Consider the following 25,167-nt stretch of genomic DNA (forward strand, 5'->3'; position numbering starts at 1 on the left):
AAGTAGCCTGAAACGTAGGATGAAATTCAGTGCGGACATGAAGAAAGCACTACAGTTAAACAGGAATAAAACCTCAAAGTGTTTGAAATTCTGATAACAGGAGAGGATTCAAAGGTTTTTCAGTAAATCAGAAACAGTATGAGTCAGCAATGTCATACCGTGAAGAAAGCAAACATCATACTGGGATATATAAACAGGAGTCTCGCATGTAGGACACGTGAAGCAATACTTCCACTCCGCTCAGCACTCATAAGGCCTCAACCAAGGTACTGTATCCAGCTTTTGGCACACCACTTCAAGAAAGTGGAGGGGGGCCAAAGGAAAGCAACAGCAATAATCAGAAGTCTAGAAAAGACAACCCAGGGCAAGACTGAACGAAGAGGAGTTGTTTAGTCTATGGAAAAGAACACAGACTGAAGACACGCTAACAGTTTTCAAATACGTGAAAGGCTGCTGCAGAAGAGGAGGTTATAAACTGTCCTCCGAGGTCATCGTGCAAAATAAAACGATGGTTTAACATTCAGTTAGGGTGATGCAGACCAATTTTCTTACTAGTGGCCTACCTGGATAGGAAAGGCTTGAGTAGATCGCCAAAGAAAATGGTGGCAACCCTGTCTGGAGGGTTTAGGAGATCGGACAAAGAGTTGTCAAGGACGGCTGAGCTACAACGCGGGGAAATTAGTCCGGGCTCGGTGCAGCACTTGCTGCTGTTTGCTTTCTATGCTGGCACATTGCTTGAAAAATATAAATACATCTCGCTGCTGGGCAGACCCCCGGCCCAGCAGGCGGATGTAGCTGGGACGAACAGGCAGGAGGGCAGGGCAGGGGAGGGCAGGGGACGGGGGTCCCCCGCCCGGGCCGCCGGCTGCTCGGGATGGCGGAGCGCCTCTCCGCCCCCGCGGCCCAGGGCACCCGGTAGCCCCGCCCCGCGCCCCGCCCACAGCGCCCCGCGCCCCGCCCAACCCACCGCCTCTGACCTCCGCGTTCCTTAGTAACCGCGCGGGGCGTCACGTCGGGGCTGAACCGCCGTAGCGGAGAGTCGGGCTGAACCATTCACCTGCCTGCCGGGGGGGCACGGAAGTGCGCCCGCCCCAGCGCTTGGACGTGTTGCCGCGGCTCCCGCCCGCCAGCCACCCTCTCCCCCTTCCTTCCTGTGTACCGTTGGTTTCGCCCCGCGCGGGCCATAGCGACGGCGGGCGCGCTGAGGGAAGATGGCGGCTCTGGCGTCTGCAGCGCTGCCGGCTCCGTGAGCTCGGCACTCCCTCCTCTCCCTCGTCCCCTCCTCGCTCCTGCGCCCCGTCCCTCTCGGCCGCCCCCCGCCCGCCTCTTCTCCCTCCCCGCCGGGGCGCAGGGACCATGTCGGACTCGGAGGAGGAGGAGAGTCCGGACCGCCAGCTCAAGCTAGTGGTGCTGGGGGACGGCACCACTGGCAAGGTCAGTGCCGGCCGCCGCCGGTAGCGCCCCGCTCCCCCCCGTCCCCGCGGTGCCCCGGGCCCCCGCCCCTCCCCGGCGCTCCCGCGGAGTGAGGAGCAGCCCGGGCAGCTCCCAGCCCGTGGCGCTGCCGTTACCGCCATGCCCGCCGCCGGCTGACCGCTCCCCCCTCGCCCCCAGCCCCGCTCTTCCCCTTCTCCGGCCTCCTCGCCGGGGCGCCTGGCACCGGGGCCGCTGGTGCCCGCCTCGGCAGCGGAACCCGCTGCCGGGGTCTCCGTCCCCTCGCGGCATGCGGGGAGCCTTGGAGAACAGGCGAATACGGCTTTAATCCAGTTTTCCTGACCCTTAATAAAACGAGCGGCTAATAGCGTAGTCCCAGGGGTGGTACGCGCTGTGGCGCTTCCCGCCAGCCCCCTGCCTCCAGCGCCCCCAGACCGCGCTCTGGTGAGGGGTCGCTGCTCGGCCGGGGCAGCCCGAGGCTCCCCGCGGTGGCTGCCGGGGGCTGGGCCGGGGCCGAGCCGAGCGCCTCAACCCGCAGTTCTGCCGAAACGACGGGCAGGGAAGGTTGCCGAGCTGCGTGTCCGGGCTCTCTGCGTTTCGGCTTCAGAGCTGGTAACCTCGGGAGGTGGACAGAGCAGTTTGCATCTATTTGAGTTACTGTTTCACAGCTTGGAAGGGCACTTCTGGGTCAATTTAGTTTTTGTTTGTGACTTTCACGTTTTTTTTTTCCTCTCTATAATCAACATTATTAAGTACTATTTATAAGCAGTTTGTTTATAAACACGATATACTTGTCTTTTTAAAAGACAACTTTTGACAGAGTAGGAGGCGAAAGATACTTTGTTACCTATGGAGATAGTAACTGATCTTTCCTTACACGTGTGGACGTGCCTATTGCAATATGTAGCCTGAATCGTTTTGTGAGATACACATTAAAATAGTGATTCTGTTGTATTGAGTACTTGAGGAATACAGTTTTTCCTCTTATTAACTTGAAAGCATGAGGAGGCAGAAAGTCTGCCTGCCTCACAGTTCAGATGAAAAGCAGAAATATTCTTAGAGGTGGTTTAGATGAACTGCCTCCAGTAATAGAAATGAGCTCTTAGTGAAGGTATATACATGGTTTTGCTCATTTATGCAGAGCTCTGTGAAGAAACAAAACATTTTTTGTCTCCAGCAATTCTAAACCCAGTCTGAAGCGGTGTTGTATTTGTCTGAGTCAGTAGATGGGCAATTTCAAGTGACTATGTGATGAGAGCATAATAAATGCATAGGATTGACAGCTGAAGTGCTGTTTCACTGGTGGCTTTCCCCAGGAGTTTTCCATTCAAACTGAGGAATCCTTTCATTACTGCTGTTCAGCACCTTGTGGCAAGACCTCGTCAAACATGGATTTTCAAGCATTCTTGAGTTTTGATGTATATTCCTGCTGGTTCCTACCTCTCACCCGGGAGTTGCCCCTCACTGAATCTCCTGCTGGCTCTAGGAATCCTGTGCTTCAAGTGCAGTTTATTTTGCATGAACAGCAGCTATGCTATGGTGGGCTGCCTTTCCTCCTGTCCCCCCTAGATGATGCTGTAATAGAAGCTTCTTCCAGCCATCCTGATGGCCTGGCAGCAAGAACTTGCTATAATAGATTTATTGTAAGATCTTATAAAAATAAAGTGATTGGGTCATGGAACGGAAGGATAAAATGCACCTAGTGCTGTTTCAGGCACCTCAGAAGACTAAATTGTTGAGGTTCCTCTGTTGGCTACTCATTCCGCTTACTTCTTGAAACATGCCTATATGTTTTCAACTCTAAATAGCCTGCTACTCACAGCTGGCTCACAGCTGGTCTTTGCACACATGCATGCTTAGCCTCTCGTTTACTGTGGAAGACGTTGTTTTTTCTCTTCCTCTGTCACTGGCATCATTGGACAGGAGGACTGTAGGAAATAATAGAATATATCTTTGAAATATCGCATCTCATGTTTAGTGTGAGATGCTCACATTTGACTTCTTTCTATTGCTTCCCCCAGCCACCAAAAAAAAAAAGTGATTACTCCCTCTTGGCCATCTGGGCTGGTCTTCAGCTCTCCAGGGAAGAAAAACTATGTCTGTGAGCCAGCTGTCTGAAGGGTGAGGAAAAAGAAACAAAGCATTTAGAAGCAATGTGACTCCAGTTCTGTGCAAGGGTTGGTAGCAGTTTAAAACCAAATCCATGTCAGTTCAAGCTGAGGGTAATGTTTTTGCTTCCACTAGTTAGGAATTGCTCTATCTGTGATGCAAAGGAGGGATATTGTGCTTTTATTAATTTGTTTTGTGGTGGTTGAATGAATAATTGGATCCTTAGACTTTTAAGGGTAGGAATATGCACTGCTGGACCAAGCTCTAAGGAGAGGAGAGTAAAAAGGGAAGAATGAGAGAGAGTAGAATCTGGAAAAGTATTAGGGTGAAACAGATGGTAAGGAAATGGTAAATTGTTGTAAAGAAAGACTGAGGAAGGCAAGACTGGTCAGTGAGAAAATAATAATAATGATTTTAATGAAATAGACAAACTAGGAAAACAATCTGAAAAGGAATCAGAAGTGGGGACAATGTGAGATGAAAATAAACAGTAATTATTAATAGCAGTTGGCTCTTTGATTTAGATTACAGGAGGGAACATACATAAACACATCAGCCTTATGCATCTAGGTTTTAAAGCAAACCAGTCTTCCCAAGCCAAAATGATTTTACATTAAAATAAGGCAGTAGTACTAGTATGGACTGAAAAAAATGACACTATGATCCAGATATTTCTACTCTTGGCATGCACTGATTGGCTTGATATTGAAGTATATAATGATGCTGATTTGAAGTAGAATAACTCTTGTTTTGCTACTATTGAGAAATGTTTTGGGCCTCTGGTAGCAAATCTTGGAGCTATTCGTGGGAAGGGAGGTCCTGAAGAATAGGTGTGCAGGAGGAGCAAAGCAGCTGAGGTTCTGCCTTTCTGCAATCTGTTGCACCTGGGGCTAAAGTATGGTAGCAGAAACATCCTGCCTTTTCCTTCTTCTCTTGACAAAGGATGACGATAATGAAAGGGTAAATGCTCGACCTGGTGTGGGGATTTGCCGGAGCTGAAATGTAGGCTGGAATGCAGAGTGGTGTCCTGCTTGCTTTAGGATGCCAAACTTTTAAGCATTGTGTCAATTCTGGATCTTGTTGTTAAGCTCATGGGCTCAAAAACTTTATCAGTGTTGAACAGTGACAACAATGTTTTTGTCAGTCATGCAAATGGAAAATTGCATCAAGTGTCCTGTGCAGACTGGCCTAGCTTCATAGAGGCATGTCTAACGTCAAAAAGTCTTGATAGCTTTCTCTTTTTCAGTGACCAAAGTTTCATTAGTAGTTAGGAGTGGGGTGGAAAGATACCACCTTCAGGTGACAGAACTACTTCCTTTGTTTACAAAAGACTTCCTCCCCATAAAGCTAGGTTGTTCTCAGTGATGGATTCTCTGTGTTGGACAGTTACGTGGTTTTATGCGAGTTAAAGTATTTTGTTATTTAGCCTAGTGTTTCGTTGTTTCATTTTGTCTGTCTCAAAGTCCTTGCCAGTAGGGATAGGACATGACCGAGGGGAGAATGTTGATATGCTTGGAAAATGGCATGGATGCTCTAGAAGGGAGTGAGGGAAGGGATAGATACATGTTGCATTTTGGAAAGTGGATTCTCAATTGGCTGGTAAAGTTGGTATGTGAATAGAAATTCATGGCTTCAGAACTATATGCTTGCACTGAATTTGGGTTTTAGTTTTTCTTTCTTACAGCTGTGATACTTGTGGTTTATCCTGGTAGGCAGCTAAACACCACAGAGCGTTTGCTTGCCCCCCAGACCTGGGGGGATGGGGGGGGAATAAAATTTGTGGGTTGAGATAAAGACAAGTTCATAGGACAGAAAAGGAAGGGAAAATAATAATAATGATAAAAGAATATACAAAACAAGTGATGCACAGTGCAGCTGCTCACCACCCGCTGATCGATGTCCAGCCTGTCCCTAAGCAGCGATCGCCTCTCCTGACCCGCTCCCCCAGTTCATATGCTGAGCATGACGTCATATGGTATGGGATAGCCCTTTGGCCAGTTGTGGTCACCTGTCCTGGCTGTGCCCCCTCCCCTCCCAGCTTCTTGCTGGCAGAGCACGGGAAGCAGAAAAGTCCTTGACTAGTGTAAGCACTACCCAGCAACAACTAAAACATCTGTGTGTTATCAACATTATTCTCATACTAAATCCAAACCACGGCACTATACCAGCTACTAGGAAGAAAATTAACTCTATTCCAGCTGAAACTAGGACAATGCTGCACTTTGTCATTGCTTCCTAAAAGCTTTCTTCTATATGCTTTTACTCAAAGAATTGTCACTGGCAAGATTTTCTCTACAAGTTTCCATGTAGTCCTGGTGAGTAGCCAGTGTCAGAGCTGGCTGTCGTTGCTTGCTCTGTTTGACTTGTCTGCTATATGACATAAATATTGTTTGCTTTTTTCCTGTTTATTCACTATGTAGGTATTTAGGAAGAGCTTGTCAGCTATTTATACTGTCGCTTGTTGAGACTGAAAAATAGGAGCAAGAAATTGTCGTGCCTCATCTGTGATGTTTAATTGCATCTTCGTTTGCTTCCATTTCTTTTTTTTGTCTGAAAGGAGGGAGATTGTAATGCCAACTTTTAATAGTGTATTGCTCCTCAGAACAGCATGTAAACATTTGCTTTGAAGTATTTAAGACAAATGTGTGAACCTGCCAAACTGGGTCTAATGGAAAGTCTGCTATGAAAGTTGGTGGCCCGGCTGTCTTGGTGGAGATGTGAAGGAACAAATCCTTCTTCGTATCATACTACCCTCTGATCTCTAGATTAATGGCTGAAATTTTATGAATGGAGCATAATCTTTTTTAAAAACAGTCACTGATCACTGATTTGTTTTTACAGCTACAGTTCTACTGAACCATTATTTAACTTTGCTTATTTTTTACGTAGGTTGTACTCAACATATACTTCAGGCAAAACTGTCGTGGAGTCTTTTATGGCAAGCATGGCAGAGAGCAGTTTTAGGGTTGAAGGGAGTATTTGCATTGTAGATGTACTTGAATAGGCATTGACATAACTTCTCTGTTTACTGTTGTGGAGAAGTTTGAACTGTTGCTCTTAGTATTTTGTGGATAAATGCTTGTTCTGTGAATAAATAGAGGACTCTAGTCTGGTAATCCAACACCTTCCTCGAGCTCTAACATTTATTAGAAAAAAAAATTAAAAAGGAGTTAGTCAATGATTTTCTGCTATAAATTCCTTTGCATTCAAGAGCACAGTAGAGGAGAATTGTTTAAGAGAACTTTGCCGTGCTGTTGATTACTTGCTGCTCTTATTGGTTGGCTGTTAATTGAATGATGCTGTTTATTTTTACTAACACCCTTAGAAGCCCTCAGGGAATACTGAGTGTCACAGAGTGATAAAGCTAATATTTACTGAGCCCTTAAAACAAGAAGGGAGTGGTTGCTTATTTAATGGGGATCTAAATTAGTGTGTTGGAGAATACAGAATGCTATGATATAGGCAGATGATATTTTAATGTGTACTCTGGGTGCTGGTAACTGTTGCAAATAGGAAAATTTTAAGGAGAAGATTGTATGGTGTACTCCTGAAATGTTCTTACTGTTATCTACATCCTTAAAGTCATGGCATATTAAAAATAATGTCTTTGTAAACTTGACATGCTAACTGTTGTGATTAAAAGAATCAGTTCTACTGACTTTTTTTTAATACTACAGTCTAAATCTGTATTGAATTTTATTTTGTGCTTGTTAGTGTTACTGTCATATAGCTGCAGGCAGAAGAATCTTCTCACGATTCATCCTCTGTGATCTTTACCATTTCCAAGTGATATAAATATATAATCATACTCATGCTACTTCTGGTTTACTTGCTTTTTATCTATCTATCTATCTATCTATCCATCCTATCGTCCTCTCAGGGCTTGAGTTCAGTGAAATAAATGAAAATGTTGCTGTAGTCTTTAATTGATTTTTTGATTACTTCCTAAACTTATCTTCTGATGTCAAAATATAATTTATTTTACATATATATGACAGTGATAGGAATATAAACGTGATATAAGAAAACAGTAGATCTTGTGTTATTTACTTCACAGCTAATTTAATAGTTGAATAAAGCTCTAGTATGAATAGGCAAATATTTAATGCTGGAGCTCTGGTGATCATGTTTTCAGGCAAAAAAAAGAGTACGTTAACCTTTTCTTGTGTATATTTTACATTATTAGCATAATTTAGATCTTTGTTATAACCGTTCTATTAATAGAACTTGCCTAGTCTCATTTTTCAGAACTGTTGGCATTATTTTGCTATTGCATTTTTAACTAAATGACTTCTAACAGCAACTTCTAATAACTGTTGATGTAACTCATCTCTTCGGGTCTTGATGAACAGAAAGCTGGCAAAAAAATTCCTTCTTGCCCATTTTGAGTTTTCTCAGACAGTGGAAGGGTTTTGTGAGACTGTTAAGCTTTTTCCCCCTATATATGTAAACACGTATTTAGATTTTTTCTGCATTTACTTTGTTTTTATATTTTCCGATGTCATGTCAACAAGAGATTTGTAAGCGTACACCACTAATATGATGTATGATGTATTTTATCTATGTAACATTCATTTTTAATATAATGGTTAATATTTGCCAAAATATGAACTTCTGTATTCTTTTACTGCAATTCTGTTTTCTTTTTCTCCTTTCCTTTTTTTTAACCTTAGATTGTGGGGTTGTGGGGCTTGCTTTCTTTTTTCCCCTTCTATTTTTTTTTTTGCCTTCCATGGCGAACGTAAATTGCTAGTGAAAGAATATAAATGCCTTTATTACTTCATTAGGTTAGTTGTGTGTCCTTTTAGCAGTATGTAATAAAAGCTGATTCTTTATTAGGTCAACAGTGTATTGGGTCTACTTTCATAAAGCCACAAAATAAATCAAAGAAATAAGTTTCCAAATTTCTGCTTAAAGGAGTGATTTTGCAAATGTGCATTCATAACATGAGTTTAGTTTTTTCTGTGTACAAGAAAGTAGTCTTCTTATCTTAGACTTCATGTAATTCCTGATCCTGTTAGTTTGATGTACAGTGGCAGGAATCCTGCCATGCTTTGGAGCCCCTGTGGGACTCTGTGCTGTGCAGACATCTGATCCTTCCCAGAAAGTTGGTCTGGGATCATGGTGTTCTGTACCAGGGAAGGACCCTTGTTTTGGAATGAGTGATTTTTGGAAACAATAAGCTCTTCAGGTATGGATAGTGTCGCTTACATTTGCGTCAATTTGAGCGTACTAATGGTACCTCATTAAAATGTAATATTTTGTAATATTAATATTACAGTATCTTTGAAATACAGAGAAAATACATGCCTTGCTGCTTTTTGCATATATTAGTAGCCTTTGCCACCTTTTCTTACTATGTTGAAGTTGGCTGTAATGCTTGTCAATCCAAATCAATGAACATTGTCAGCATGCATTGATCTAAAAAATGCTTAATTGTATTTCATACTTCTGGTTTAACATCAAGTTTTTTTTGCTGTTTAAAATGACAACTTAATTTGATAATGTTCTGTTTTAGACATCCTTAGCCACACGTTTTGCCCAAGAGACATTTGGAAAACAGTATAAACAAACCATAGGACTGGACTTCTTCTTGAAAAGGATAATATTGCCAGGTAAGAGAATAAAAACTGACACTGAAACATTGGGTAGCAGTAAGACTTGCAGAAACAGATTCCTCAAAATAATGTATACTTAATAAGCTTAGTACAGTGCCTTTTATGGCAAAGTACATTAGGTTATTCAGAGAAAATTTTGTTAGTATGTCTGTGCTAGGTGACAAAGGGTTATGCATTTGAAACATCATATATCTTTAAGTAAAACAGAATTAAAATAAAAGGAGTGCTATCTATAGTAATGATTTTTACTATCTCCACACGTGGACAGCGAGTACACTCAAGTATAGCGTAACGTACAACAATGAAATGGAATTTGAAATATATTAGTTGAAAAAGTATATGTTTTAAAAGAAAGACTTTTTCTAAAATGAAATACACAACTTGTATTTGAGTTGTGTGAGAGAAGCATAATGCAGCTATGGAATTGCAGTGCTCTAATATGTGAATGCTGTTTTATGCAAGGCAGCATGAAATTGCTGGCATTTAATAGACCACTAAAATTTAGGGTCCCTCGGCACTCATAAAAATACAGTTTGAGCATTCAAGATGTTTCACTTCATGACTGCAAAGAAACTATTTAGATGCCAGTTGCAGCACACTGCATGGAAAATGCAAAGAAATAATTAAAAAAGAATAGTTGCTGGTTTCAGTTTGTCTCTGAACAATTGGGTGTTTGAAATAAGTCTTTTCATTGATTTGTGGTTGTTCAATTTCCAAGTATGAACGTATTTAATTAAACACATTTTCTTCTGGTTTCAGAAATCAGAAGTTAGAAGTTAGAAGACATACATGTAATTATTAAAAGTTGTAGTGAGATTTGATAAAGTTGATGCATGTTCTGTAGTGCTGTCTTTTTAACATGTGGAGGGCAGGGAGGGAAGCAAACCCATAAAATAAACCATTTTAGCTATAGCCTGGAGTTATAAGAAAATATATGCAGTTTTTGAACTTATTTTGTTAAAACTATATTGCCAATAATTTCTTGATTATGTTTATATATTTTCTTATGTGAAACAGAATAATCTTTTCAGACTATTCCTGCATTCGCTATTTTGGTTTGGCCATTTTGCTGTACTTTTTTAGTATCTGGTGAGTGATAAAGTACTAAATTTCAGTGCTTATTTCTCCATAAAATCAACAGAATAATTTTTTTATTGTCCTGCTCACGCCTCTAAAAATACCAGCGTGCATAAGACTTAACAGCAGTACTTGCAAGTGGAATGTGTACACAAATCATGCAGTGTGCATGCTGAGAACTTGTATTTTGCAAGTTTTTTTCCAGCTGTTAAGCATACAGAAGCTATTAGTACATTACTGGGTTCTGAATATTCTTGAGTAGAAAATTTGGAAAATTATCAACTATTCATTCATTCATGTTTGACTTTCTTCTAGTTTATTTTGTAATAAAATCAGAATGTAGATGAAAATAGCACCAAAATAGCAACAAAGTGGGACATCTATTTTCCTCATTTATTATTAACCAAATAGTAACGTTTGTGGAATGTATTCAGGAAGAAGCATTCTTCTGTAGATTGTCATTCTGGTTTTACCTGTGCCTGTATATGTGTTTAGGTATATATAGATTTCTGTATTTTATGGCTAAGCTGAACTGGTGGTGGGGAGTAAGAGGGATGGGAGAGGGAGGTAAAATTTCTAAATACTGGAATGGGAAGCAGTACTTAAGTAAGTGGATCTTTCTAATTTCTTGATTAGTTCAGGGTTTGCAGAGCTGCTATGTTGACTTGAAAGGTTAATTCATACTGCTGTACAGAAATCACAATGTGTATATCAGTAGGAAAAAAAGCCTCAATTTCTCCTATTTAGGAGGAGAATTGATGAGTAACTGATTCAGTATTTGATTTTTTTTCTTCTTTAAATGTAAGCAAAGATTTCAGACGTTAAAATTACTGATTTCTGGAATTGCACAGAAGGATACATCAGGCCACATTAGAAATGCATTTTGGCTTGTAAAATAAAGTACTGTTTTTCTGGGGTTTTTGGCTTCTTTTAAAAATAAAAGCTGTATTAGTCTCCAGTTGTTTTAGTAACTGGTGCAGTTTTGCAGTGAAAAAAGTAAATATTTTACATGGTAAAACAATATGGTGTAATACAAATAGTAAATACTTTGATTAGTTTTGAACAATATGACTTTTAGTGTTCAACTGTTGACAAATTCTCTTCATGCAGTTTGTTCAAAATATTTTTGTCAAATGCAAGTCAATTTCAGTATGTTTATTGATACAGTATTTTGTATGGTCTGGATGCAACCATGGTGTAGATTTTACTGTTTAAATAGTGTACCTGTTAGTCAGAGAGTCTGCTGATAGAGATTCTTAAGAGCCATAGTCAAATACTTTTAGGAAGGTTGTGGGTGCAGTCCAGTAAACAGGATTCTTGTGTCAAAACGTTTTAAAGTCGTCATTGCAAAAAGTGGGCAGACTCGTGTTTTTAGATACATCTTGACTGTGCAGCACTTTAAGTAAGGTTAACCAATGCACCAAGTGTACTTCTGCATGATCACTACTGAATCAGCCCAGTGGCTTCAGTTCATACCATAAACAATCTACATAGCTGCACTATGTTGCCTTGGGTATTTTAACTTCGCACTTGTGTGCATTTTCTACAGAGTGAAGTAGTGCAGTATTTTCTTTTTCTATATCATATTAGATATTATTTTTATGGGATTCTTCAGATATTTTGATTGGTATGTTAACCTTGTTTCTAAGAACTCTTATTAGGCATGGTTTCTTTTTGTTCTGTTTTCATCCACCAGTTTGTATGTTCCTCTTAAACCTGTGAAAAACCAGAAGATATGAAACTCTTGGCAGAAAACTTCATGTGCTACTATCATAGTTGTTAATTAAATATTTGTTAGGCAAATTGTCCGTAGTTTTTCCTTCTGTCAGAGTAATCCTGATATCCTTCTTTCTCCTCCAAAATCAATCAGAGCACAAAGCAAATATTACAGGACATAGCTGGAAAAAAGGGAAAATGAAGCAGTTTGCACTGGAGATGGTCAGCATGAATTTCAGTAGTTAGTGAGGCCTTAATTAAGAACCACTTCACCTTAAATGTACTTTCAAACCTTTTTTCCTCCAGTTTATTTTTTCCTGTTTTTAGCAAAAGAAAGTTAATAATTCATAGCAGTAGATTTTGAAGTTGAACGGTCAAAATTAGACCATTTAATTTAACTTTTTGCACTGAAGTTTCTCAGATAATTTCATACAGTTATGCAGATACTAAGCACAGTATACTATGCGTGATTACTACGCTTAGGAGGAAAAATGAAGTTAGAAATCTTTTAAAGCATTTGAATACAAACTTAGGCATCTGAAAATTGTTGAGTTCGAAAGCGATAATGTTTAAAGCTTTTTTTTTCCAAATAGCTGGCATGAATGACGTGGGAAGTTTCTGGTAGAAAACATACAACCAAGTTAAGGGGGGAATACTGCAGCATGGTGAGTGTTTGAGCATGTTTAGGTTGTGTACCCACTGACATTGCATAGTCATTTCAGACTCTGGATTCACCAGTTTACCCATGCGAGATACTTTATGGGAGACTCTCCTGCATTATTTGCAGTCGCTTATGTTCTAAGCTTTAAAAGGAATTAATTAATACATAGTATATGAACTGTCAAAACAGAAACTTTTTATTCTATGGAAGGTTGCCTTTATTGAATGGGAGTGTTATGATGTATTTACTAAGCTCCATGCAGAAATTCTTGATCTTATTAGATAAAACTCAGTGTAGCTTAAAAGTACTGTGAATAGATTGTCTCACATTTGTTTCTATATATTTGAGACCAAAGTAGCACTTCAGGATATCTGCGCTTTTAACCAGATTAAAGGAAGATGCATCATAAAAAATATAATGTGCTATATTTAATACCGAGTAGCATATATTCAGCTATATAGTTCTATTATGCTGTTTATATTCACCAAGTGCTGGGATATATTTCCATGGAGTACACTCCCTTCCATAACTAATGTGTGTTATAAATGGATGGCTGAATAGGTAACATTGTGTAAAATAAGGTTGTTTTAAAAAATAGTTGAATTAAGAGTATGTCTGTCTTAGCAGCCCAAAATACTGCATTCTTCTTCACTTGACTCAATTTTTGTGATGTGGGATTTGCTGTAATATTTTTAAAATCTAGGAATAAAATTAATAGTTATTATTTGTGAGTATGTAGAATTATTATTATGTAGGTCATGTGAGTTGTATATAGATTAGAAGAATTTTCATCAGGCCTTGCTGTAATAGAGTTTGGTGCTTCCAGGTAATCAGTACAGTTTTGAAAACAGTTCTTACCATGCAAAATGAGGCAGATTATACTTTAATATGTTTGTATGTATTTGGTGACATACATTGCTGTGTGTATGTTTAGTCTATGGGTTTGAGTTGTTAGCTTGTGGAATCTGTCTGACTTGTAGTATAGTAAATATTCTGTGTTTACATGGATTTTTTTGTTACTTTGTTTTCGAAAACCTGTTAACGGTTTTAGCATAGCTTAAGGATGGCTTAGAATAGAAAGGAAGATCTAGTCTTGGTGTAGATTCTTCAAAGATGAAATTATGTAAATCATGTCAAATTTAGTTGCCTGCTTTGGGGTGGTGGGTGGAGGAAATGATCATAGTTTGCATCCTCAAATTAGATGTGTCAGTATTTCCATTTTTTAATCTGTCAGCTGTGTAATTCTTTAACTGTATAGTGCTAAGAGCATCACTACCAAAGTGCAGTTACTGTGAGGATCTTCCCCGCTTCTAGATTTGTAAAGAAAATTTGTAGGTGGGGGGAAAGGGACATAGGGTGTGAAATAATGTGGTTAAGTTGGCATTAATTGTGTTACCTTTCAATTCCAAGTACTGTGCTGTAGAACTTTACAGAGAAAGTTTTACATGTTTCTTCGCTGTTATATGTTCATATGTCATATGATTTCTAGTCAGGAATGTTGTACTTTATGGAGTTCCAATTCTTTTCTGTTAATATTAATTATGCTAATATCTAGTTTTACTGCATCTTAATGACTTAGCTGGGCACATGTGACTTTCTTACAAATGATACAGTAATTTGTGTGTTGAAATTTAGTTACTATTTATTTTACACTTGTAAAAAGCTATTGCTGTTGATATGCTAGACCTGTATTACCTGCTGTGGTAATATATATTTAATTTTATTTGTATGTACATTTTCCAGGTTATATATCTTTATCATTTTCTTTTTCAGGAAATTTGAATGTTACTCTTCAAGTGTGGGATGTAGGAGGGCAAACGATAGGAGGCAAAATGCTGGATAAATATATTTACGGAGCTCAGGTACAGTATAACTTATGATAATTTGTTCTATAGTAATTATATAAAATTCATTGAAACTTTGTTCTTAAAATTATACAATCTTCCAGGTTTTGTTTTGTAGATCTCAAAAATATTGAATCTCTGCTTAACCTAAACTTAACTGATATTAATACACAAGTCTACTCTTGGTACATAGTTAGTTTTTTAGAGCGGACTTAAACAATGCAAGGGCTTGCATTTGTAGATCTGAATAACTCTAAAGAACAGATGTATGTTTCCATGCTTTGTGTCTTGAGTTAAGAAAAGCAATCACAGCAAATAGTAAAGGCCATTTGGATATCCACATGGTAGATATAGTGGCTGCTTTTAGAACAGATGGCTCCTGGGGGAAAATAGTAGAAGGAGGAAATTAAGAGCAATCCTACACCATTAAACTCATACATGCAACTGGGGTTATAAGAAGGCAAACGAAAGGAGGCAACCAGGTAGCTAAATAATTTTTCAGAACCCTTATCCAGTGAAAATTTATCTTGAGGTTAACTGAACAACTTAAAGTGAATGATAGGATTAAGTAAGAGCTAAATATAACAGTATTTTGAGTTCTGAGATGATTTAGGAGGATGTGCTATATGCCAAACTTCTTAACATGAGTGATCACAAAATGTATTCTGTTCTTTAATTTGGAGTTTGTAATGGGAACAATAGGCATAATGTTTTATTACATAACATTGTATTTAGCCAAAAAGAAAACAAATGCACCTATTTTTCCCTCAATACTTTAAGCATTAGGAATAAGGACTCCTAGAACTTTTATTGGACAGAAACTTGGTACTAATAAGTACAACACAGGGATGGCCAGTTAAGGAGATTAGGATTTATTAGTTAATAGGATAAAGAGAAACTTCTCAATTTAACATTTTGTCACTTTCAGAAATGTCTAAATGGTTTTTAGCTGTTGCTTCTGTTTTATAGCATTGTCTTATTTTTTAATAAAAACCATTTTGCTGCCCTGTTAGAGATCTACCAAGCAATAGGAGAAGGTGGCTTCCATGACAGGGAATTTGATTAATCACAAATTGTTGCCATATGCCCGAAGTAAACTCAGTGAAAGAAATAAAAGGCTATTAACTTTCTCTGTATTCAATTTGGTGATAAACTTAGCAGTTTCTTATCAGAAAAAACAGGTCAAAAAGTTAATACCAGTGCCCCAAAGTAGTGAAAATGTAGATATCAGTAAGCCTAAAGTTAAAATAGTCTGATTTTTAGTCTTTCTGAGCACATTAACAAAAAACCCTACATCTAGTCACTTCTCCTTTAATCCTCCCCCAACCCTCATTGTAACTCTAATTTTTTTAACGAACTAGTGGCTGTTCTTTCTCCCACTGTTGGCATGGATTGCCAGTGTCTGTAATAGGCTTCTTATCCTCAAAGCTGAGTTGTAACACATTTTTCTATTAGCTTTGTAACAGCACCTGTTAAAGACACATAAGACTATCCTTATTTTCATCAATTCATGAAACACCATGAATAATTTGGAAAGGCACTGCTTTCAGCTTATTTCTAGGCAGAAGCTTATTTCACATTGAACATCTGTAGCTTTGTTGAAGAAAAAGAAGAAAGATAAAATAGAACAAGCAGTAGTATTTAGGAAGAAAAAACCTTTTAGGTATGTATAAATTCCTGTGAATGGACAGCAAAGCAGCAATAAAGTAATTGGGAAGAGAATAACATGGAATTAGCAAGGGTAAATTGTGCCCAACTAACTTGATTGCCTTCTATAGTTAGATGATTGGTTCTGTGGAGCAGTGGATATCATTTACCTTGACTTCAGCAAGGCCTTTGACATAATCTCCCATAATATTATTACAGACAAAATGGAGAGATACAGACTGGATGGGTGGACCAGAAGGTGACTGAAAAGCTGAATGGACAGCTGGACTTAAAGGGAGATGGTCCATAGCTCAGTGTCTTAACTGGTGCCTGGTTATAAGTCATGTTCCTTAGGGGTTGGTACTGCGGTCATGTCTTAGTTCCATTGTTCAAATAATTAATAAAACCATTGTTTGTAAATTTGCAAATCACACCAAATTGAGGAGTAATGGTCAATATGCTGGAGGGTACGGGTGCTATTGAGAGAGACCATGACCAACTGAAGGAATGGACTAACAAAAACCTTGTGAAGTTCACTGAAGACAAATGCAAAGTCCTGCACTTGGGACGGAATAACCTTATGCAGGCTGTGAATCAACTGTCAAGGAATCAGCTGGAGACCATCTAGCGAAGGGCTATAAAAGCTGATTAATGGACTGGGCATCTCTTCTATTGGGAAAGGCTAAGAGAGCTGGGACCATTCAACTTGGAGGAGAGAAGGCACAGGGGGATCTTATAAATGTATATAAATACCTGAAGGGAGGGTATAAAGGAGGCAGAGCCAGGCTCTTTTCAGCAGTGCCCAGTGACAGGACCAGAGGCAACGGACACAAACTGAAACACGGGAGGTTCCTGCTAAACATCAGGAAACACTTTTCTGCTGTGAGGGTGACTGAGCACGGACACAGGTTGCTCCGAGAGGTTGTGGAGTCTCCATCCTCAGAGATATTCAAAAGCCATCTGGACATGGTCCTGGGCAGCTGGCTTTAGGTGACTCTGCTTGAGCAGGGGTGTTGGGCTAAACAACCTCTAGAGGTCCGTTCCAACCTCAGACATTCTGTGAAATGGCTTTGGAGAAAAGAAGGTGGGTGTCCTACTGGAAAAAAAACAAGTTGAATGGGAGTCAGCAATGCGCCCTTGCAATGGTAAAAGCTAACTGAATACTGGGCTGCATCAGTAAGAATGAAGAAGGCAAGTCAAGGAAGGCGATTATCATTCTGTCTGACTTTTTGAGGCTACATTTGGAGTACTGTGTTCAGTTTGGTATTCCCCCATGCAAGAAAGCATTTAAAATATTGGAACAATTCTAGCAAAGGCTACTGCAAAAGTATGTGTACCTATGGTGTGTTGCACTTGGTCAGTGTGTGGTGCAACTGGGATTTTAAACATCTTGTTTGTAAAGGACACAAGCTATACACTTAAACATAGAGTAGATTATTTGGATCTGTTGCAGAAATTATGTTCATCTGCATGTATTCTTCCAATTAAATAATTCAGATTTAAAGTACAATAGCTTGCAGCATGCCTATAGAATGCATCATGCTTTTATCCAGTATTTGCAGCTGCCCGCAGCCTTGAATAGACTTCATCTGATTGATCATTGTGAGATTCAGAAGTCACAAGTGGCTGAATTCTTGGTTTCCTGCTCAGAAATCCAAAGGTATGGTAAACCTGCTTATAAAAGTAGGTACAATACAATCTAAAGGTACCATGTATGGTAGACCTACTTATAAAATAGTAAGACCAGCTGGAGATGGAAGTTTTGATAATCTACAGCAACTGAAAAGGTTATCTTAATAGCAAGTGTACAGTTCACTTGATCTCGGCTGAAATTTGATCAGGTTACTGGGGGGAGTAAGTGGAGCATCCATCTCTACTTTGCTGTAAACCTTGCCTCTGGAGGTTTCCTTTTCTTTGAATGAGAGCTAAATCAATTCTCTAGGATAGATATTTTGGTTAAGGGACTGCTAAGGTGCAATTTTTTTACTGAGGTCTCTGATTTCTTATGCCATGTTTTCTAATTTGCTTGTGTGGTTGCACTTGGAGAAATTGCAATTCGCTTGTCCTGAAGAAGTTGCTTTTCTTTCCCCCCCTTTTTTAAAATCTGGTATTGCTCATCCAGAACAATATAGTTGCTGTATCCCATATTGGTAGCTGAATTTCACTGATGGGTCAGAAGAACGCTGCAAGCTGGGAGGAAATAAGAGCTCTTTGATCTTTATAAATGAAAGGCGCCAATAAACAGCTTTCTGTCAGTGTTGATTAAAACTGACACATTTATCTTGGAATTGAGAGAGGCTAAGAGTAATTGTATAGTCAGTTGCCACAGCTGAGCTGATAGACAGTAGCTCATTCAATTATGGCAACTCAATTGCATGTATTTGACCATATCCTAAGTATCAGCAGAGACAACAGTATATGTAGATTGTAAACTGTTTTCACCTGTAAAAATAGCATTTCTGCAGATGTGCAAGATACCATAATGAAGTTACTCTTTGCTAAAATTAATATTCTGTGACTAGAAAAAATATCTTAGAATTTTGTTCTGACATATTTCATGAATATTAATGAAAATTTGAAAGTTAATTTAGTTCCTTCATAATAGTCATAGGATAAGGGCAGCTAAGGATAAACCTGAAGAAAACATACAGTTTTAATTACTGTTTTCTGTAGCTTTATTTTATTATGACAGCTCTTGACATAAACTTCACACCTTTTCAATGTTGATTGTCTAGTGTGAATATATTGCCTGGTTACAACACTTCCATAATAGCAGTTCTGCTGTATAACAGCACTGCTGCTGTTTGCATGGTAAATATTTCAGAACCACTCCCCTGTCACACCCGTAATTGTTCCCTGTACCCGCATATCTAGTTTAAAGTATCTCTAAGAGCTGCCACACACTACCTCATAAATTGGCTGGTTAATAGGATGAGAGTACTGCAGATTCTACCTTCTCCAAAGATCAGCAAACATTTCTGCAATATTCGCAGTTTCCAGTGACTTATTTTTGAAAATACTCTGTAATTCCAAAACAAAAAGCACTCATATAATGTATGCAAAATGTTTCTCTTACTAGAATGCAATTATGCAAGCAGGGACTATTTGCCACTTTGCTGGAGATTAGAGAATTAACATGCTGTTCTCGGCACGTTGTCCTCCATATGTTTCAAACCTTTTTCATGGCAGGGAAATGTCCTGCTTTTGTGTAAAAAAGGCCAGCGTTAATTTTCCACCTTAATTCCTCATGCATAATGGGGAAATAACAGCTTTTATACTGCCTACCTCATCTGTACTCCATATACTTTAGGTTTGTGGAAAAAAATATATTTTTTTGTGAAATGAATGATGGGGTTTCTATGTTAAATAAAAAAAGGTGAAATAAATTTTAGCTATGGAGTTATGACTAGTCCTTCATTAATTATTTCTATCATGCTAAGTTGGTTATAGAGTGCTCTTTCGGCAAAAACCTAAGCAAGAAGTATTGGCACCTGGGTGCCATGCTGCCTTTTTTGCTTCTCTAAGATGTCATACCTGCCATCTTTGTTTCTTAAGAATAGCAAATATTGACAAAGATAAAAAAAAGTTAAGAATATAATGCATTATGGCCTAGACAAGAGGTCTGTGCAGTGGGTGGGGAACTGGCTGACAGGCCGCACCCAAAGGGTGGTGGTAAATAGCTCTTTATCAAACTGGCAACCTGTCACTAGTGGAGTCCCCCAGGGATCGATATTGGGCCCAATGTTATTCAATATCTTTTTAAGTGATCTGGATAACGGCACCAAGTGTAGCCTGATGAAGTTTGCAGATGACACCCAATTGTGCTGGGAAGTAGACACTCCAGAAGGGAGAGCTGCTCTGCAGGAAGATCTGGATAGGCTGGAAGAGTGGGCCAGCAAGAACCTTATGAAGGTCAACAAGGAGAAGTGGGGAAATATAATCCGGGAGTGCAGCACAGACTGGGATCCACCTGGCTGGAGAGCAGCTCTATGGAAAGGGACCTGGGGTCCTGGTGGACAGGAAGCTCAACATGAGCGAACAGTGGGATGCTGGGTTGCATCAAAAAGGGCATCACCAGCAGAGAGAAAGAAAGTCATCATCCTGCTCTACTCAGCGCTTGTCAGGCCACACCTGGAGTACTGTGTACAGTTCTGGTCCCCGCTGTACAAAAAGGATGTGGACAGGCTGGAAGGGGTCCAAAGAAGGGCCACCAAGATGATGAAAGGACTGGGAAGCTGCCATATGAGGATAGGCTGGGAGAGCTGGGTTTGTTCCTCCTTGAGAAAAAGAGGCTTAGAGGGGATCTCATCACCATGTACCAGTAATTAAGGGGTAGCCACAAAGAAGATGGAGACTCCCTTTTTACAAGGAGTCCCATGGAGAGGACAAGGGGGAATGGACACCAGTTGCTCTTGGGGAGATTCCGACTGGACATGAGAGGGAAATTTTTCACAGTGAGGACAGTCAACCATTGGAATAATCTCCCCAGGGAAGTGGTTGACTCAGCCACATTGGAGAGTTTTAAGATTTGTCTGGACAGGGTGCTCGGCCATCTTGTCTAGACTGCTCTTCCTAGAAAGGTTGGACTAGATGATCCCTGAAGCCTCCTCCAATCTGTGATTATGCTTTAGAGGCAATGTTTTAAATCATGGAGAAGGAGACCAAAAGGAAGTTAGGTGAGCTCTAGTTGCAGGCTTTGTTCAATTTCTTTCACCATAAATCCACTGTGAATATGTGCTCTTCCAAAGGTATAGGTAGGCAGCAGTTGGCTAGAGGACATGTGGCAGAGTAGCATTTTGATGAAGGATTAATTAGAGCTGACCAACCTTAAATGCTCAGATGCTATTAACTTTATCTTATATCTAACTCTGATTAAACTCTTCAGTGCTGAAGATTGTGTAGATAGTCTGCTCTGTTTTTGTGCAAACTCCAAAGAGAACTTGACCACTGGTGAAAGAAGCGTGCCATGTGCGTTCTCATTTACAACTTTTGGCCTTATGTCTGTGGTGTTTTTTTAACCTTTACAAAACCTGTCCTTTAGCTTGAGTTTCTTCTTTTCCACTGAGCATTTAATAACATCAGTATGTCCTTCCTAGAGCAAGGCTTGTATTATGAAGACAAATATATACATGCACAGGCATTTGGGTAGCTCTACAAATAGGAGAAGTTAACTCAGATGCAGGATATTAAGGAATAAATTGTACAGAAGTTGGAAGAGGGAAGTAGGTGTTTAATATTAGATTTGATTAGTAAAGTGAAGGAGGAAAGATTGCAAGGGAAAAGATAGGTGTCATAATTCTTAATTTCCTTGAAGGAACTGGTGAAAGCTGTTACTCAGAAATTAGCAGCAGCCATCTAAATATAAGGAAAAACAACTCTGCCAAGGAGTCGATGGCATTGAAGAATGAAATAGATTTGTATTGGTGTCATAGGGTAATAGGATTTGAAAGGATCTCAGTAGAGTCTGTTACCGTCCTCTGAAGCTAAACCTGTATGATGTCTGTTTAATTTTTATCAACCTTCAGAAATCCTTTGGTGACTCTGCTGTCCCTGAAGGTGGTGTGTTTCAGAGCTTCACTATTTTTATTGTCTACATGTTTTTTCTATGTACCCTTGCTATAATTCTTGCTATAATATATAATTCTTGCTCTAAGTTAAACCTATTGCTACATGTCATATTGATCACAAAGTTGTAAGAAAGTTCAGGGTGGAAGGGATCTCAGGAGGTCTCTAGTCAAACCTCCTGCTCAAAGTAGGGTCAGTTGTAAGATGGGACTAGGTTGCTCAAGGCTTTATCCAGTTCCTGCTTGTAAACCTATAAAGATTGAGACTGGCCAACCTATTCCACTGTTTGATTCTCCTCGTGGTAAAAAAGCTTTTCCTTATATTTAGTTTGAATTTCTCTTGTTTCAACTTGTACCTGTTGTGTTTCATCTTCTGGCCTTGTGCTCCTGTGAAGAGCCTGGCTCCATCTCCTTTGTAGCTTCCTCATGAGTGTGAGAAGGCTGCTTTTAGGTCCTCCTAGGGCCACCTCCTCTCCATGCTGAAGAATTCTTTTTCCCTCAGCTTTTCCTTATGGGACTAGTGCTCCAGCCTCTGATCATTTTGGTGGCCCTCTGTTAAATTTATTTGAGTTCATTGATGTCTTGACGGGCCTAAGGCTGGATGTATTACTCTAGGTATGATCTAACAAGTGCTGAATAGAAGGGACTAGCTGCCTTGATCTAGTGGCTGTGCTTCTGCTAATACAGAGCAGGATCACGTTGGCCATCCTTGCTGCCAGGGAACATTACTGGCTTATATTTGGCTTGCCGTCTAGCAAGACCTGCAGGTCATTTTCAGTTGCTTCCCAGCCAGTCAGCCTAGCCCCGCCCCGCCAGCCTGTACTGTTTATTACTCCCCAGCTGCAGGGCTTTACATTTGTCCTGGCTGAATGTTGAAATGTTCATGTTTGCCCATTGCTTGAGCATGTCTACATACCTCTGAATGGTAGCCCTGCCCTCAGGCATATTGACTGGTCCTCCCAATTTAGTGTCACTTGCAAACTATGTGTAAGAGCATATAAAAAGAGAGCTCCTGTTATCTTCTCTTGAAACTTTTATCAGCAGCATCATGCCTGTCATCAGTCTTGCGTTTGTTGAAACCGTCCAGTTTTTTGAATTTTCTGATGTCAGCCGTGGTTTCTAAACCTCTGATATTGTTACTGGTCTCTTCTAGCCTACCCGTTTCTTAACATTCGGTGCCCAAATCTGGATGCATTATTTTACCTGGAATGTTTCATGCCAGTGTGATATTTGCCTCTTTGCTACAAAAAGAGCTTGACATATTCAGTGTGATAACTCCTTGATTCTATTGTATAGAACTTGTTAAAGCCAGATGTTTTCTATTGTGCAGTTGATTATGGCCTCCTTTGAACTTGTCATGCTACTTATTGGATTGCATACTATTATTTTTAGATTGTTTCTCATCATATAATCTAAACTCTCCTCAAATAATCTTGCAGTCTCTACCAGTTTGTCATCTGTGAAATTAATTTAAGCGTGCACTTTATTTTACAATCTAAGACACTCCTTGTGAAACTATCAAGTAAAGCAGGGTCCAGACAAATACCTGAAAAACTTGACTTGAAAAAATATTTTCTATCGACAGTGGGTCATTGAACCAGTTAATTTTGTATGCATTGTATTGGTTTTTTAGAATATTTGTGAAAATTTAATGTGAGGAACACCATGCAGTTTTAGGGATTTTTTTTTTTCCAGATGTGAACACCGTCAGAGCAAATGCAGCAGAAGCCAATTGTGACTTTATTCCTCATTTATAAGATGCTTTGTTAGGGTAGAGTGGAAAGCAGGGGCAGAAGACTGAATAATTGAGAGGAAAGTGATTTGTTGAGAGCTGTTCATAGAATTATGGAGGGGAGAAGGTGGACATGTGGACTGTTAACAGGCTGTGATTTATAATATTGGATATTGGCTCTGAGGAATCCTCAGTAATGTCTTTTTCGTAGCGTGGCTCAAAACCTCTGAAATACATGTGACTCTGTTCTTTTTGACTGCTTGAACACATTCTTAGTTTCTCCTTTGAAAGTTTAAAGATTGCCAGTACTTCTTGCTTGTTTTCTACAACAGTGCAGAAAGGCATCTGGCCGTTCTCCCTGAAGAGCAGAGGTGCAACAAGCAATGTGCAGAAATGTATGATTAAGCTGCTTTTTCTTTTTCTTTTTTCTTGAAAAAGAGAACAGTGAAACTACAGATAATATTAGCTAAAATAGAAATCCTTCTCCAGTGTGATTTTTACCTTCCTACTAGCATGAACTGCTTTTTGGGTTTTACTGAAAGCATATGCAGTTTGAAATATTTCTAATATAACTAATTGTGCTCTTTACTGAATTGCAATATATTTTTTCTGCCCTTGTAGTTCAGTTGGCATCTGAATTTGGAACACATAGAACGCAGGAGAAATTACTGTAATAAAATGTGTTTATTACAGAAGCTTATAATTCCTTTGATTATTTCTCAAAAGAGACAATGCCATTATTTGTTAATGCTCTGTTTTATGGTAATAATAATTTAGACTGATGCAAATGTTACCATGTTCAAATATTTTTATAACCTGTAACGCTTTAAATATATCTTTTTATTTAGGGTATTCTTTTGGTTTATGATATTACCAACAGCCAGAGCTTTGAAAATTTAGAAGACTGGTATAATGTGGTAAAAAAGGTGAATGAAGAATCAGAAACACAGCCACTTGTGGCCTTGGTTGGAAATAAAAGTAAGTTATTCATACTTAAATATTAATTGAAATACTCTGGGTGTTGCTCTCTATTGAAGAAATGGCACAGGGCATATATCTTTAGTAAAATGAAACTAAATGCTTCTTATGTGTTGTTGCTGTGTACAGACGACATATTTGCGTGCACATCAGGGTTCTGGTTCTGGGCAGTTAAGTTGAGGGACTTGCTGCATCATGCTTTCCCTAACCTGCAGCCTCTCTGCCTGTGTTTTCTTTACTTGGAGAGCAGCACGCAGGAGTAGAGAGATCTCTCACCCATGTTTGAATTTGATAGGGCTTCAGGATATAGCCATGGCATGCATCTAGACCGGAGAACTGGGAAGCATTCTTGGATCTAATAACAGGTATATCTCATGGTTCTGTATGTCAAGAGACTGCTAAATTAAGTACTGGTATATATTATTTAAAATAGCTACACTATGCACAAGGCATAATGGTTATGAGCTGCTTATTAGTCTTTTTTGCATGCCATCTGTAGTTTTGCACGAGGTTACTTATTTCCTGTTGATCCTGGGATTTTTTTTTTAACCTGTCTTCTTTTTGATCATGGTTTGATAACAACGGTTTTCTTCTGACCACCAAAATATGCCACTTTAAATAACCATCACCTGGTTAGTTTCCTAATTAGATGAATTCCAAATTTCCCTATTTCCACCTAAAAACCTTACAGAAACATCCTTATTAGCATATCTGAGGTCTTAAACTTGGCTCTCTTACCTTTTTTCTATTGAAGATGATAAAAGCAACAGAAAGCAGTTTTAGAAACCAA

The 25,167-nt window shown here is 39.4% G+C and overlaps 1 protein-coding gene across 2 annotated transcripts in view; it reads left to right on the forward strand.

Moving 5' to 3' along the window:
• The first annotated feature begins 1,162 nt into the window (after positions 1–1,162).
• Positions 1,163–25,167, forward strand: part of RAB28 (RAB28, member RAS oncogene family) — a 68,554-nt gene continuing 44,549 nt past the window's right edge. Inside the window, exons 1-4 of one of the 2 annotated variants that reach the window (XM_075091853.1) lie at positions 1,163–1,434; positions 9,059–9,155; positions 14,386–14,474; positions 24,248–24,377. In XM_075091853.1, coding sequence (XP_074947954.1) covers positions 1,357–1,434; positions 9,059–9,155; positions 14,386–14,474; positions 24,248–24,377 — 394 coding nt within the window. In that variant the 5' untranslated portion in view covers positions 1,163–1,356. The remainder of the gene's footprint in view (positions 1,435–9,058; positions 9,156–14,385; positions 14,475–24,247; positions 24,378–25,167) is intronic. The other variant, XM_075091854.1, reaches the window with a different exon arrangement.

The sequence above is a fragment of the Phalacrocorax aristotelis genome, chromosome 4, assembly GCF_949628215.1.
Source record: "Phalacrocorax aristotelis chromosome 4, bGulAri2.1, whole genome shotgun sequence".
Classification (NCBI taxonomy): domain Eukaryota; kingdom Metazoa; phylum Chordata; class Aves; order Suliformes; family Phalacrocoracidae; genus Phalacrocorax; species Phalacrocorax aristotelis.